At 36.5% G+C, this 18080-nt stretch overlaps 1 protein-coding gene across 1 annotated transcript in view; it reads left to right on the top strand.

The window, feature by feature from the left end:
• Positions 1–3295: 3295 nt before the first annotated feature.
• Positions 3296–18080, top strand: part of LOC149502768 (chymotrypsin-like elastase family member 2A) — a 34145-nt gene continuing 19360 nt past the window's right edge. Inside the window, exon 1 of the mRNA XM_089728201.1 lies at positions 3296–3433. Coding sequence (XP_089584327.1) covers positions 3358–3433 — 76 coding nt within the window. The 5' untranslated portion in view covers positions 3296–3357. The remainder of the gene's footprint in view (positions 3434–18080) is intronic.

Below are 18080 nucleotides of genomic sequence, written 5' to 3'. Positions count from 1 at the left end.
TCACGAAGCAATTGCTCTTGAGTTTTTAGGTCTCCCTCGGAAGCGCTCGGACAGTTGTTAGCAAATCCTGTCCTGGTGAAACCGGAAATGCCTACGGGCCACCAGTAATCTTTCAATCAAAAAAAAAACGTATTTGACAAAATATGCGACATGTGCCCTTTTCGAAATTGCATATTAAATTTAAGCTGTACTTTTACATTTAAAATATTATGTTAATAATGTGATATGAACACTAAAAACATATAACTTCCTTTTTCGTTATTACTCCATCATTAATTAGGGGAAAGTTTTATTTAAGTTTAAGCCGCACTATTGAAGCAAATTAATGTCCTCATACGCTTTGAATAGACTCTATCTACTACCTCGTTTTATATTATTGATATCTATCGAAGCAGTAACATACTCCTTAAACCTCCTCTCTCATCCTTTCCTCCTCTTGCAAGAGGACGCTTGATAGCGTTGTGGGAATATTTCATGCGAAAGATAATTGTACCTAAAAAGGACTTCGAAGATAAGATTCCTCATGTGTTTCTAAATATTTTTTCATTAGTTAAATCTTTCATGTTTTTCTTATTGCATAGATGGGTGGATGAGCTCACAGCCCACCCGGTGTTAAGTGGTTACCGGAGCCCATAGACATCTGCAATGTAAATTCCCGCCACCCACCTTGAGATATGAGTTCTCAGTATAGTTACAGTGTGTGTGTCCTTAAAAACACATTAACTTATTTGTTTACCAAAGGCAATCGAGGCTTGTATGTTTCAATGATTATCGTGTAAATGCGATTCAGATTTTCACCAGATTTCTTCTATTATGATAAACACAGCTACAGATACTCTATATAGAGTCGCTCTACATAATTACATAGAGTTCGCGCCACGCTATCGAGTATCATTTCACTCTCTATAAGTGACGTAACTTAGTAAGCTTGCTAGCAAGTATTTACTGGTGGTATTGAAGTGGCGCGCACGGCTTACACAAGTTAGACCATTAAGTGGTTTTTGTGCTTGTAAAATTATAATAAGTGGTCCCACAGTAGTCGAAATTCGACTATAATTAATTGAAATTATAAGTTTGAACATTATTATGGTTCTATTGTTAAAGACGATTTATTATGCTTCTATAATCACAAATTTCGCCGAGACTACACTATAGACCAATAATATTAAAGACAAATAATATTAATCTATACTCTATTTGACCGCAGACTTTAAGAAAAAACAAAATTTTTACTATAAACACAGAGTATTTATAACTGTTTAAATACATTGTGGTGTGTAATGTTTTTATTTTTTTATTTTATTGAATTAATGTATTTTTTATCCATAATTTAAAAAATATCTGCATTCCTTCTCTATATTCTCTCTATGTATGGGAAATTCCATACTCCTCGGTCCACGCAATTTTCGTAAGAAAAAGGTACAAAGTTTTGCTTCACGTATTAACATATAAAGATATTATTCTTTAAAAAAACTAATTAGATTTCAAATATTATACATATAACAATTCCTACCTACTGAGGACTTTTTTAGAGTACGCAATAAATTATGGTAATCGTTAGGTTTGTTTCAGCCAGAATTTACTGGTGGTAGGACCTCTTGTGAGTCCGGACGGGTAGGTACCACCGCCCTACCTATTTCTGCCGTGAAGCAGTAATGCGTTTCGGTTTGAAGGGTGGGGCAGCCGTTCTAACTATACTGACCCCTTAGAACTTATGTCTCAAGGTGGGTGGCGCATTTACGTTGTAGATGTCTATGGACTCCAGTAACCACTTAACACCAGGTGGGCTGTGAGCTCGCCTACACATCTAAGCAATAAAAAAAAAGCAGGAATTTCGTTGTGTTTTTTTTTCATTCCTTCGATGGCAACTAAGCTTACATCTCACCTGGGGTTAAATGACTAACGTCATATATCTATAATGCCAATACTAAGGACACGGTTATTGCCTATAAAAATATTTATGCTCGTTGTTAGAAGTTCGACTTGTCTCTGCTATAATCTCGTACACAATTACTGACGTGTGTCAACTTCAGAAAAATAATCTATCAACACCTACTAGTTTAAATTTTAAAAATATATTTTATCGGCGCAGCGCTTACTATTTATAGATATAGTGGGAAAAGATTTTCCTTCGTAATTTTTCGGAAGTGTTCGTGTTTATTGTGCTCTCCCAAATAGCTTCAGTACAATTTGACATTTTCATTTTGACATTTGACACTAAACAATAAAGTTCCATATTAATGGATATGAAAATGTCGCTCATTTAATATGATCATTCATTGACAGTTTGTGTGTCTCCGTATTCCGATAAAGATCCGAGTTTTCCCGAGGGTAAATAGTTTCTTACTACATCTCTACAGTTAACTAAGATTAGTTAAAGATCAAAAAAGTAAACCAATAAATAATGTTTACAAGCTCATCTCGGATAAATGTTAAATGCTACGGCTCATCGTGATTCATAAATATGTATATCTATATATTAATACGTGAAGCAAAAACTTTGTATCCCTTTTTACGAAATTTGCGCGGACGGAGGAGTATGAAATTTTCCACACTTATAGAGAATATAGAGAAGAAGTGCACAATGCTAATATTTTTTTCAAATAATGCATAAAAGATACATTAAATCAATAAAGAAAACATTACACACACTACACACCATGTATTTGACGCACACACGCATGCATACTATTTATTGTCAAACTTTTGTTCTTGACGTTTGTTGTCAAATTGAGATTAAATATTGTTTTTCTTTGTTAATATTTTTTTATAGTGTAGTCTTGGCGAAATTTGTGATTATAGAAGTATAAAATACAATCATAATAGTGTACAAACTTACAATTTCAATTAATTATAGTCGAATTTCGACTACTGCGGGACCTCTAGTACATATATAACTCGCACCAAAGTTTGTGAATAGCTGAGCGGCTAAGTTTTCCCGGTGGGGGCTAAGACGCAAGCGCCGGCGCCGCGCTGTAAAAAACTATAACGTTAACGTTAGTCAATAATCAACGCGGTGACCGACCGAATGTTTTTTACCGAGACATTTCTAATTCGGTACTCGCTCATTGCGGACGTATTTCATTATAATAAAACCGATCACTTTTACTGTCACATTCGGGGAATAAAAAAGTATCAAAAAAAAACCATCGTCCACTCCGCCGCGTTTTGTTGAGCTGCATTAAAATAAAGATGCAAGAACATTTGAATTTTAAATTACAAAATTTCGGAAAATATTATTATAATTAAAATGTTCGAAACATTTCTTTAGTTTCACGTCTTTTTTTTAAAAATTAAAAATAAATATCAGTATATTTTAATTTAAGTGGAGTCATGAAAGTATAAATAATATTTTCAATGGCGTTTAGTGTCTGTGTTATTTTCCTGGTTATGCTGACGACAGCTTCCATCGCCGAAGGATACAGTCCGAGAGGTAAGCCAGTGATGTTCAAATTGTTACAATTAAGATTTATCGATAACAATTATCGACCCATTGACCCGGCCGTTGGAATAACGGACAAATGTTTAAATTGAAAGTATATTCGCAGTTATTTAATTGATTTTTATAAAAGGAATTTTTAAAGCATATGTTGCGTTCACATCTAAAGTAAAACACGTTTGTAAAAATACTGAGATTATTTTTTTAAATGTGGTTTTCATGCATGTCAAACAAAAAAATAATTATAATTAAGAGATTCTCTGTATAGAGAGCACGCCACGCTATGATCATGTTAAATTTATGAAAGACACTATTAATTTGTTAACAGTCACACCGTACCTTTCGTATTTTGGTAGGTACTAAAAGTATTTAATTTAATTAGTCCATTTTGACGAGCGTACTCTAATGTTTTAATTGTATGTGTTTCTTTAGGTGAAAAAGCTGAAAGAAATGAAAAAGCTTCTTAAGTATCATTTTCGCCTCTGTTTGTCATAGGTCGAATCTTCGTGTTATCAATAAACAAAATATAGAAATAGTCAGATTTGACTATTTTGCTATAGAAATCTTTAATAATCCATTTTGCTTTGTATACACCCTATTTATGTAGACATAGATAAAATCAAAATAGCAAAGTACTATTTTTGGTCTTTATTCTCTAAGTACTTTTGAAACTATGACGAATATCGAATTAGCGCGTTTCGGAAAACATAAAATGCTTTTTTTTTTGTAAATTTTCACTCAAATCTCTAGACACTACACTCTGCCTGTGATAGTCTTGTAAAGACAACTGATTTAGTTTTAACAGTTATTAGTAAGTATTTACGAAGGCCTCATTTCTAAGGATGCATTCCATATATGCTACTCGAAGCGTCAATAAACAAACAAAAGATTAAATAAGATTTTATAAGATAAATCTAAAATGTATTTTAAATAAGATAGAGTTTTTATAAGCGAACCCTTTCTAAATCTCACTTTCGATTGATCGGAAACATGTAAAGTTTGTACGAAGCTAGGCTAAGCCAGCTTTGAATGGTAAATAAGCGGTTTCCCGTTTCACAATGCTGACGACAAAACACTATCAGGTTGAATGTTTTGAAGTCGTCGTGGGTTAAAGGATAAAACGTCCAGTGTATTCGTATCTAGCGATGCACCGGTGTTCGAATCCCGCAGGCGGGTACCAATTTTTCTAATGAAATACGTACTTTACAAATGTTCACGATTGACCTCCATGGTGAAGGAATAACATCGTGTAATAAAAATCAAACCTGCAAAATTATAATTTGCGTAATTACTGGGGGTATGGCGTCTTGTGAGTCCGCACGTGTTGGTACCACCACCTTGCCTATGTCTGCCATGAAGCAGTAGTGCGTTTCGGTTTGAAGAGTGGGGCAGCCGTTGTAGCTATACTGAGACCTTAGAACTCATATCTCAAAGTGGTTGGCGGTATTTACATTGTAGATGCCTATGGGCCCCGGTAAGCACTTAACACCAGGTGGGCTCTGAGCTCGTCCACCCATAAATGCAATAAAAATAAAAAAATATATATGTAGGTAGGTACTGGGCTTTACCGGCAGGAGTGATGTGTGTGAACCGGGCACCACCCTACCGGATCTGCCGCGACGCATCCCAACGTCCTGCTTCAAAGTTCTAATAACAGGAAACTTACTGCCTATCCTTTTTTAAATTATGTTGCACTGTAATATTGACTTTAAAAGAATGTTCCGAAATGACAGGTATCATCAGAACGGGCGAGACACGAGTTCGATAATCATGTCATGCGATATTGAAGATGCCACCCTTCAGATAGCACTGGTTTTTGCCACCAGACTAGTGCGGCCTCCGAAATCATTTTCATCGACATAACATAGTTCTTAACGTCTGAGTGATAATGACATTTCCATGATTGGAGATTGATCATTTTAAATTGGTTCTTGTCTATTAAAGATATCGAAGCGATGATTTTTACGATAATATTTTGTGGAATAAATGAAACACATATAAATAAAAGGAATTAAAAAAAATGTGTGTGGTGTCGTGGGTCACTGGATAGGAACGAAGTTCCTTATTATAAAAATATTAATTTAAAGTTCTATTCGAGGTATAAAGAAAATAAAACTGGAGGTTTCGCAAAACGCACGGCCATTCGGTAACGTGCGAACTTATTATGGTACACTTCATTCACGGTTGTTTGCATATAAGAGTTAGTGTATTGCGCAAACGAACGCTCTGAGATCGTGGTCAATGAATGATAAAAAAATATGTTATTTTTGTACGTTATTACAAAGTTAAGTCGTACACTGTGTGCATTACTAATAATCTTACGTTACGGACGTTTTTTCCCTGTTAGGGTACCCCTCTGCATCGTCCCATAAGGAACTTTGTTCCACAAAGATGTAACATGCGACTTTATGTTTCCGAAGACAGTTTGAATAGCTCAATAGTAGAAACATTTAAGTAAAAACACGCTAGTTGCGGCTCTCAACTAGCCAGCCAATATTGACGACTCGCGGCTACGCAAGAAATTCGTTTTCCGAGTTTCACGTTTTTATGTTGATTTGAGAGTAAATTTTATGCACAACGGATGTTGCTCTACTTTTTTTCTTCTATATACCTTTAAAATGCTCTTTTCGGATCTCGCCTTGAAGTAGATGCGTCGAGTCTATTAGAAAATATTATATTATAGATAAATTTTATATTATATAATAGAGTAACTGTACTGGTGGTAGGACGTCCTTTGAGTTCGCACGGATAGATACCACCCTGTCTATCTCTATTGTGAAGCAGTAATGCGTTTCGGTTTGATGGGTGGGGCAGCCGTCGTAACTCATATCTCAAGGTGGGTGGCATTTACGTTGTAGATGTCTATGGGCTCCAGTAACCACTTAAGGTGGGCGGTGAGCTCGTACAACCACCAAAGCCATAAAAAATAACTAAATAAAACTAAGAAGAACATAAAAAATCCTTTTGTTTCTGTATTCTGATATTACCAATAAGTAATGTGTCTAAGTAATGTTGTCAATAACAATATAACCATAATAATGTTCAAGCTTATAATTTCAATTAACTATAGTCGAATTTCGACTATTGCGGGACCACTAGTTCAAATAAATCTATATATTAATACGTGAAGCAAAAACTTTGTATCCCTTTTTACGAAAATTGCGCGGACGGAGGAGTATGAAATTTTCCACACTTATAGAGAATATAGAGAAGAAGTGCACAATGCTAATAATTTTTTTAAATAATGCATAAAATATACATTAAATCAATAAAGAAAACATTACACACACTACATACCATGTATTTGACGCACACACGCATGCATACTATTTATTGTCAAACTTTTGTTCTTGACGTCTGTTGTCAAATTGAGACTAAATATTGTTTGTCTTTGTTCATATTTTTTATAGTGTACTCTTGGCGAAATTTGTGATTATAGAAGTATAAATTACAATCATAATAGTGTACAAACATACGATTTCAATTAATTATAGTCGAATTTCGACTACTGCGGGACCTCTAGTACAATCTATTTCCTTCCAATTCCAAAACAAGCCAAGAATGATTTCACTGTCAGCGTTACGTTTATTACGAAACCGTTTTCAGTGGAAAGCTAAAAAGAACTAAATGACAGCGGTGACGGACGTGACGGGCCGCCGAGATGTGACGTCATTTAGTTTAATAAAACGAATAGCCTATTGTATTGAGCCGCTGTATATTGTTGCAGACTGTAATGCTAAATCTATATGTCCAGATATTTTTATACTTTCTTGTTATACGTATATTTTCTTTCTAGTTCTATGAGTGCTCTGAGGAATTGTTCGAGATGATACCGTCATCTCATTTATACCATCGCACCGCCCGCCATCTGAGTAGAGTTCATCCATACTACCTGGAGCCACTGCGGTCATCCACAGTGCGTTTCCAGAGGTCTTTTTTGTCACGTACCATCCGGCTATGGAATGAGCTCCCCTCCACGGTGTTTTCCGAGCGCTATGACATGTCCTTCTTCAAACGAGGCTTGCGGAGAGTATTAAGCAGTAGGCAGCGGCTTAGCTCTGCCCCTGGCATTGCTGAAGTCCATGGGCAACGGTAACCACTCACCATCAGTTGGGCCGTGTGCTCGTCTGCCTACAAGGGCAATAAAAAAATTAAAAAAAGTCCGTATATTCTCTGTCCTTACAATGATGACAACAAACACTCAGAACGTATTGATAGAAGCCAATATACAACGCACCTCGCAGGCACTTAACATCTACGTCATTTCGGATCCTCCCGATCCACTAACGGAGCTTTTAGGTACCTCAAGCACCGGTAACCGTTCTCGTCGAACCCGTCGCTTGCGACGAAGGGCTCGGCGAGTAAATTAACCCACAGATAGAGCCGGTTCTTCTCAGTAAGTCGCGTTTCCGATCCGGTGGTAAATTCTGCGAAGCACGGCTCTTGATAGGGCTAGTGTTACCAACGTCGTTAGGTTTGAGCCCCGTGAGCTCACCTACTTGTTAGGTTACGCTGACAGTCTGTCAAGGCAAGGTAGAAAAAAAAACTTAACATCTGCGTAATAAGGTAGACAACGACTTGGCTGTGCCCCTGGCATTGCCGGAGTCCATGAGCGATGGTAATCTTCGAGTGTTTATACTATAATTTCGGTAGCCCCTGACATTGCTGAAATCCTTGGGCGACTGTAACCACTCACCATCAGTCGGGTCGTATGTTCGTTTGCCTATAAAGGCAATAAAAAATAATCTTCGACTGTCGAATTGAGATCCGTTTTAAATCATTTATTTCAACTTATACGTCATGAAAACATGTATTATGTCAAAGCATGCTATTTCTAAGACCAGTTCCAAAAAATCCGCGGTTTTTAAGAAGCTAGTTTTTTTTTTATTGCTTAAGTGAGTGGACGAGCTCACAGCCCACCTGATGTTAAGTGGTTACTGGAGCCCATAGACATCTACAACGTAAATGCGCCACCCACCTTGAAATATAAGTTCTAAGGTCTCAAGTATAGTTACAACGGCTGCCTCACCCTTCAAACCGAAACGCATTACTGCTTCACGGCAGAAATAGGCAGGGTGGTGATACCTACCCGTGTGGACTCACGAAACTACTTTCTTATAAAAATCGCTCATTTTTTGATACGATATCGTGGTTGGCTAATTGCCGATGTAACATCTTTCCACATCATTTATGATCTAAAGGTTCAGTTTCCAACCATTTCCATGCATTTCTTTCTCTCTCTTGTACTACAAGGCTCTTAATTATATGAACTATCCTAGAAATGGGAATAAAAAGTTCAAAACTGGTCATTTTTCTATACCGGACTTAATAAAAAATATCTCAAAGTCGCCAAAAGTTCGACGTGAGATCTACATAATTTAATAAATTTGAAATGTGAAATTGCAAACGCTTGCTTGTTTTATCGAAGATTTTGTGTAATATTACGAGTGCTTGACAGTTTTTTGGGATAACGACCGACAGTGAAAACATAAGTAATGTTATTAAGGTACAATACCAACGTAATTAACTTAAGTATAATAAGTTTCTTTATTAAAATTATACGATCGTCGGCTCAATCGTCGAAATATGTTTTCTCTTTTTTTGTGTTTTATTTATTTTATGGTAAAATCGAAAAAAATATTTTAACTTTTTTTTGTATATTCTAAAGTCCGTTAAAAGATGCTAAACAAAAATAAATTCGATTCACAAATAGAAGAGATGAAGACACTGAACGAGTTTGTTTTTTGGACATCACCATCATAATTATTCGAATATTACAGCCACAGATGGGCCTTAGCTTTTTTTTTATCGCTTAGATGGGCGGACGAGCTCACAATCCACCTGGTATTAAATGTTTACTGGAGCCCATAGACATCTACGATGTAAATGCGTCACCCGCCTTGAGATATAAGTTCAAAGGTCTCAGTATAGTTACAACGACTTACCTAAGAAAAAATAACCACAAATCAAAAAAAATATAATGGTAAAGAACTTCCGTACGTAATACAATATTAATTAAATCTTACACCTAAAGAGTAGAACAAAAGCGAGCCTACCTCATAAATACAATTGTATAGATTTTGAAATACTACAGGTTACCAAGTTGCGAATGCTAAACTTTCTCATGTTTGCTGAATTAGTGATTTTATCGTAGCACAGGATGGTAACGCTTGAATGGCTTAGATTGTTTGTATCGTGATCAGTGGATCTTTAGGTGAAGTTGTTTGCTCGTTTATCGGCAGACACCGGCCAAGGATTTTAGGGAATATTTTCATCACGAAATTTCGACGAGAATATCATCACAGTTGTTACTGTGATACTAGTAACCCAGGAATGAGATAGGTATGCCTCTCTTCATTACTGGTAGAAGCAACCATCCAGCTCCATATTTTTGAAAGTTAGACAGATAATTTACAGGAGGTAGGGCGTCTTGTGAGTCCGCACGGATAGGTATTACCACCCTGCCTATATCAGCCGTAAAGCAGTAATGCGTTTCGGATCGAAGGGTGGGACAGCCGTTGTATCTATACTAAGACCTTTGAATGCATATCTCAAGGTGGGTGGCGCCATTTACGTTATAAATGTCTATGGGCTCCGGTAACCACTTAACATCAGGTGTGCTGTGGGCTCAGCTATCCATCTATGCAATAAAAATAAAACACACGGAAACAACCCTGCAACTGACCTAATCATCCGATCTTCGCCCAAAATACGTATAATCAACAACAAGAATTCTTTTCTAAAATCAAAGTAATTTTTTCAATAAAAAACATGAACGCATTCAATTATGTGAAATTTTATTGTTCAAATGAAACGTATGAATTATTATGGCAATAGCTGTTACGATTGTGTGTGAATTATAACAATGTGCTGTAAAATCTCTTCGATCAATGAAAAGTTTGTCGAGAAAAACAAGCTATGAAGAACTGCTGCTTAGTCGACGTTTTTTAGTTGTCACTGTTATAAACTAGGCTTGGTTGGGAGCTCATAGCATCAGATCACAGACGTCCGTTGCTGGACATAGAACTCCCTCCCAAGGTCCGCCACAAAGATTGGATCTGCACACCCCTCTTCCAGTGGATTCTCGCGACCTTAAGCTGGCCTTCGGTCCACTCCATGGCGAGGCCTATACGATGCTTTTAGGAACGCATGTGGATTGGTTTTACTATCTTGCCAGTTCGTAAAACTAAGCCGTCACGCGAAATATCTGTTTTTAATACGCTTTATTAGTTTCAGACGTATGTATGTTGGTATGTTAGTTTGTAACGGAATCTTTGAACATGATTTTGACCCCCTTCAAAACGTCGGATTAACTCGAAATTAAGGTATACTTATTAAGGATCGATGACAATTCAATGTTAAAAAATTTTTAAGAAATAATAATGAAAAAATTGAAACTCAGTTCAAAAATGAAAAATAAACAATAGTTTAAAAAAACTAACAAAATACGCTTTTATATCACGTGCATGGTATCAGTAGTTATAAATATTTTATGAACAGATATGAGTAGAAGGGTTATTTTGATAATATCCTGAAAAGCACCCCACTCTTTTTTTACAATAAAATATTTTTTTCTTACACTATTTTTAATTCAAATCTATTAAAATTTATTTTCTATTTTTTATTTGGATTTTCTATAAAAGTGCATTTTGTTAGTTTTTTTAAACTATTATTTATTTTAATTCAGCTTCAACCTATTTAACTCTTAGTTCGACTATTATGCCCAAAACCCTCGTGGCAGCTGTAATTTGCATCTTACCCTAGTAAATTGAACCATAGCTTCAACGTGTCCATCCTGAATTCCAATTATGCAACCCGAAACTACGCTACATGGAATATCTTCGCGTGTGTTTATACTTCTGAGTGACGTTTTCATTAATTTTCATCATCGTTTTTGAAGTTATACTTCTTTAGGTGCGTTATGAAAAATTGATGAGAGTGATATTTTACGATGCGCGCGCACCGTGACACAAAATTAACAGAAATGAAGTTGCCCACTAAATCGCTCATTACAATACGACCGACGTAACTTGGCGAGTCTGAATATAGCCGCAGGTGAACTTTCCGAACCGTACCGAGAATCACCGAATTTATACGATGTCAAGAAAAGGGATGTCCAATATGCGTGTTTGAGGATGTTGTAAACAACATTGTTTTTTTTTTCAAATTGATTAAAAAAAAAAAAAAAACAAATAAATTTAATAAAAATAAAGTATAACTTCTTACGCGCGTACATAAGTACATGCACCCTTTTTTTATTGCCTTTGTAGGCAGAAAAGCATACGACGCACCTGATAGTAAGTTGTCGCTCGTGGATCTTAGCAATACCAGGAGCACAGGTCAAGTCGATACTTACAATAAATAATTAGACAAGAAACGCTGAGAATAATAAAACAAAAAACAAAAAAACCAATCACACACTCGAAGTGGCTGCCAATACTGATACAGATATTAATAAATCACAATCACAGCGACCCCACAGTTCAATTAGTAATCGATTATAATCGATAGATAATGATCGATGATTCGATTGTGTGATCGGCAAGCTCGGCACTGCGCGTCAGCCCCTGACCTCTGATAGTGAAAGCCGTACGTCATCTAGAATTACTTGCGACGATTTATTTCGTTTTAATAGAAAATTAGCATCAGACAATCGGTGTTTTATAACAACTAGTGGTCCCCTAGCAGTCAAAATTCGACTATAATTGAAATTCTAACTTTGAAAATTATTATAGTTCTATTGTCCAAGACTATACTTCTATAATCAAAGCATTCGCCAAGACTACATTATAGCCAAATAATACCTATTAAAGATAAACAATATTAATCTATTCTCAATTTGACCATAGACTTTAACAATAAACAAAAAAGTATGTATGCGTGTGTGTGTCAAATACATTATGTGTAATGTTTTTTATTTATTGATTTAATGTATTGTTAGGCTTAATTATAAGAAACATTAGCATTCTGCACTCCTTCTCTATAATTTCTATAAATGTGGGAATTATCATACTCCTCCATTCGCCCGACTTTCGTAAAATAGGTTACAAAGCTTTTGCTTCACATATTAATATATAGATTAGATTAAAGCTCGAAAATTAAATCTGTATGGTTATCAAAACAAAAAAGTTCCATCCCAAAACCAGCCATGATTCCAGAAACTGCCTAAAATCAATTAAGGCAGTGATTTAGTCTTCTACAAAAGTTAGTCCTGAAGAATTATTTGGTAGTGTAGTAATTAGCGTCCTGACTGCTGTGCCGAGGGTCGTTGATTCGTAATCTGAACAGGTAGAGATGAAGTGATAAGCGCGTTTGTTTGCTTTGTCTCGCTGTTGGATATTTCTGATTCCCGTGGTACAAGGAATCTTGGATTCTTCTATTTTCTAATTTGTCTCCAATTATTTCCAAGTATTCCTTAATTTATCAAGTCATAGCTACCTCGTAATTTTTTAATTGCTTAGTTGGGTGGACGAGCTCAATCCCTAACTGGTGTTAAGTGGTTACTGGAGCCCATAGACATCTACAACGTAAATGCGCCACCCATCTTAAGATATAAGCTCTAAGGTCTCAGTATAGTTACAACGGCTGCCCCATCCTTCAAACCGAAACGCATTCGCGGCAGAAATAGTAGAAATAGGTAGGTTTGTGGTACCTACCCGCGCGGTCTCACAAGAAGTCTTACCACCAGTAAATTTGGGATATTTGAACCGCCGCTTAGTATCGCATCTCTGGGATTGTTTGTTTTTTCCACCCTCATTTTGGAATTTTTGGATTTAGCCACTCATGCCTATTTATAATACAACCAGAAATTTCATAGTTTATTTAAATACATCGTGCTATTGTATTGCTTACCTGTAGGTTTTTTTTTTCAAATTCCGTTTGCTATTAAATTTTATTGCTCAGTCGTATGGACGGACGAGCTGACGATTCTCCTGGTGTTAAATGGTTATCTGAGCCCATAGACTACAACAACGTTAACGCCAATCACATGAGATGTGAGTTTCACCCTTCCAAATTGAAATACATTACCGCTTTGTCACAGAAAGAATCAGAATGATAATATTTTACAAGTGGACATGTTAATTTACACATTTGGACGATGCCAAATCATCTGCAATGATTATATGAATCAGTGATTACAAAAAGTACATCAGTTTTTCATCATAGTTCATCATTCAAAGTTTCATCATAATACAGGTGCAGAGTAATTTCCATAATTTCGTTATTTCAAATTACGGCCTTCAACTTCGATCAATAATAGTACGCCTTCAATAAATAAATAAAACTAAAATAAGACGCCATATTGTTTTTTAACCCGTAATTACTATAAAAAAATAAACTTGAAATTAAATACTCAATCAGTATTTTGATCACACTATAAATGATAGTCTGCCTGCTATTTTGATAGATAAGCTATTTACAGTATAGGTATTCATCAAAATCTGTCTAGTATTTTTTTGCGTAAAAATGTAACAAATGTCCCATTATCCTCACAAACTTTCGCGCACATAATATTATAATACCAGGATATATAGAGACACGTATACATCGGTCGATATAAAATAAATTTTATCATTACAGAAACAATACCCCATAACAATCCCCATAGGTAATGGCGCCGAGAGTTATATAAACCTTGGAAACGTTAGGCGCAACACCTGCGACTGGTGAATGCATTTCACCGCCTACAAAATGTGACTTGTGTTTTGATTGAGATCGGCATAACTCAGAAGAGGTAGCGGAAATTCAGTTACTTTGACACAATCAACGTTAAAGAATAGTAAAATAAAATGATTTTTTGAATGGCGGTAAGTGGTTACTGCAGCTCATAGACATCTAAAGCGCAAATGCGCCACCCATCCTGAGATATAAGTTCTAAGGTCTCAAGTATAGTTACAACGGCTGCCCCACCCTTCAAACCGGAACGCATTACTGCTTCACGGCAGAAATGGGCAGGGTGGTGGTACCCACCCGCGCGGACTCACAAGAGGTCCTACCACCAGTAATTACGCAAATTATAATTTTGCAGGTTTCATTTTTATGACACGATGTTATTCCTTCACCGTGGAAGTCAATCGTGAACATTTGTTGAGTACGTATTACCACGTACTAATAAATTTACTGGTGGTACGTAGGTACGTAAATTTGATGTTGTGTTGTGTTGTGATCTTTGATATTAGCTTTGGCACAAAACAGAGACACTTTATTCACGAAGTACCTGCAAGCCTTGAGTTGTAAGCTTTCCTCCAGAAGAGCTTGGACAGCTGTAAGAAAATCCTTTTCCCTCCTGGCTGAGCTTTTCCTCGCCCACCTGTTCTGTTACCCGGAAAGACCTTCAGGCCACCAGTAAACCTTCCTTCATAAAACAAAAACAGAGATACTAAATTAGCCTTTTTAGTCACTAGACATCTTGGTGCTTTGTTTACTGGAGAACAAAGAAAAAAAATACAAATACTGCTACCTAGCTTAAAGCATTAAGTTGAATTTCCAAGGTAAGAATCGGCTTGGCTCTGCTCCTGGCATTGCTGACGTCCATGAGCGATGGTAACCACTCACCATTAGGTGGGCCGTGTGCTCGTCTGGCTACACGGGCTATAAAAAAAAGTGAAATCTGCTCATAAATGGTTTGGGATTCTATTTTTTTATTTCGTAATTTATGGTTTTCTTTATAATAACCCGTTCTAGAGCAATAAATAGAAGTACGACATGCTTTCATTCCTAAAATTTTTAAACCTTCCAAAGTCAGATAAAAACTGATTACATTCCTAAAATCGTAACTTATTTTTTCCAAAGTCGGATAAACATTTAAACTCTTTCATCTCACATTTACACCACAGATAGTTACGTCACAATCGAATCACCGCATTACAAATACAGTAATGTACCTCTCACGGGCATGCCTTATTGACAATTAAGTTGTACTTAGATTGCGTAAGCTCATTGCTCAATATATATCAAATTCAATTTAACATCCAGACAGACTTACAAACGAATTCTTTATCTTGCTTATGAATCGTGATGTTTTTTGTTGTAGCTTTAAAATAGTAAATAACAAAATTTATTTTCTCCTTTTAATCTTTAAATTAGATTTGACTACATTTGAGAATAGATCTAATTTGCCTACATTTTACTAGACTAGCCTAGACTAGCCTAGCCTTCCCGATACCGAATTTTCTCGAGACAAAAGTAATTTCAAGAATAAAAATTCAAGGCTTCAGAGACTTCTTGTTAGAAGAAAATTAGCAAGACGGTTAATTTTTGTCGGATTTTGTTTTCTGTTCTCGAAATTTTCGGATACACGAATAGTTCAGCCTGGCCGAGAAGCTAACAGAGCCTGTTGAGATATCTTTCATCATGCTTCTTGGGGCGTGATATCGTAGTTTAAGCTGCACAAAAATGACAAATGAGACGGCTTTCAAACTCAAATACATTAATACTCAGGCCATACCCTGTAGACCGAATGGTAAACAGTCGACGCCGCCCAAAACATGTAATTACGGATCCTCCCGATCCATTAACGGTGCTTTTAGGTACCACAAGCACCGGTCACCGTTCTCGTCGAACTCGTCGCTTGCGACAAAGGGCTCGGGAAGTAATTAACCCATAGACACAGCCCACTGAGTTTCTCGTCGGATCTTCCCAGTGGGTCACGTTTCCGATCCGGTGGTAGATTCTGCGAAGCACTGCTATTACTAGGGCCAGTGTTAGCAACACTCTGGGTTTGAGCCCCATTAGCTCACCTACAAGTCAAGGAGAAGCTAAAATAGCCTCTCAAGGCTATCAGCATAGGTAGGGAAAAAAATGCTCACGGCAGTCAATAAAGACAGTGGTACCGATCCGCGTTGGTTTAAAATTTACCAATCAATAACGATAACTATGTTAAGTAAATTTTTAGAGTTCATAATAGAATTTGATTTAAAAAAAAATCTAACGAACTTCAATATTTAACTTCAAAATCTCGGCAGGCTAAGAATGCGGCAGATGGTTATAATAATTGGGACGTATAATATGACTAGCTGTACCCATCCGCTTCGCTGGGCATTTAAAATTAACATTATTATTTCTCACCCCCACAAATATTCTCATCACTAACGCCCCCGCAACTGGTGTAGGGAGTCCAACACTCATATAAATATTAGCCTATCCATTAAGTACATATATTTTCTACATGGATAACAAGTTTCAAGTCAATCGGATGCATGGTTTAGTAGTTATAACGGAGCATCCGTAAAAAACCATTGTAGATTTATATATTAGTACTAGCTGACCCAGCAAACGTTGTTTTACCATATATAAGATTTCTAGGGAATTTCTAGTGTAGAAAAAAACCCAAACTTATTGTAAGTGTGTACGAATGTGGTAAATGAGTGCAATAGGCATGTAGCGCTGTGAACAATAAGGGAATATAAAAATAACAAAACCTCATTCAACCACATATCACATTTTTGTTATAATGAGGTATAAAAAAAATACTGTCATTAAAATTTTAAAAAAAATGTAGGAGTGGACAACCCTTATTACTTAGGGGTATGCAAAATAGATAGTAGCCGATTCTCAGACCTACTGAACATGTATATAGAACTTCATAAAAATCGGTCAAACCGTTTCAGAGGAGTATGGTAACTAACGTTGTGACACGAGAATTTTATATATAAGACTAGCTGACCCGTCAGACTTCGTAGTGCCTCAATCGATAAATAAAATACCTAAAGTTTTGTATAAATAAACTTAAAACAAACAAAAGGAATCCGTCCGACGGGGGACACATCAAAGGAAAAACGAAATTGTTATTTTTATTTAATTCCGAGCATTTTCATATTTATCTACCTATTAAACCTTCTCTGGACTTCCACAAGTAATTCAAGACCAAAATTAGCCAAATCGGTCCAGCCGCTCTCGAGTTTTAGCGAGACTAACGAACAGCAATTCATTTTTATATATACAGATAGATATAGATAGACAGAACGAATATTTATATCAAATACAGAAACAATATGAATACAAAACCTATTCGTCATTGAAACGGCGCGTGCTTGGAAAACTTCCGAGCTCACTTTCTACAGATATTTCCGCACGGGTATCGAACCTGATACCTTTTACTTTCATTACGGCACCACTAGGAAGCGATAAGATTGTGCCCAGGAAATATTTGCAATGAAAGTGTCTGTTGATGATCCCTTTATGAGTATTTTTTTTATTGCATATATGGTTGGACAAGCTCACAGCCCACCTGGTGTTAAGCGGATACTGGAGCCCATAGACATCTGTGACGAAATGCGCCACCCACCTTGAGATATAAGTTCTAAGGTCTCAGTATAGTTACAACGGCGGCCCCACCCTTCAAACCGAAACGCATTACTGCTTCACGGCAGAAATAAACAGGGTAGTAGTACCTACCCGTGCGGACTCACAAAAGGTCCTACCACCAGTCATTACACAAGTTATAATTTTGCAGGTTTGATTTTTATTAAACGATGTTATTCTTTCACCGTGAAAGGTAATTGTGAACATGTTAAGTTCGTATTTCATTAGAAAAATTGGTACCTGCCTGCGGGATTCGAACACCGGTGCATCGATAAATACGAATGCACCGGACGTCTTATCCTTTAGGCCGCGACGCCTAACTCGATATGGATTTTTA

The sequence above is a fragment of the Bombyx mandarina genome, chromosome 06 (genome assembly GCF_030267445.1).
Source record: "Bombyx mandarina strain Sakado chromosome 06, ASM3026744v2".
Lineage (NCBI taxonomy): Eukaryota > Metazoa > Arthropoda > Insecta > Lepidoptera > Bombycidae > Bombyx > Bombyx mandarina.
This window is presented reverse-complemented; position numbering and strand designations above follow the sequence as displayed.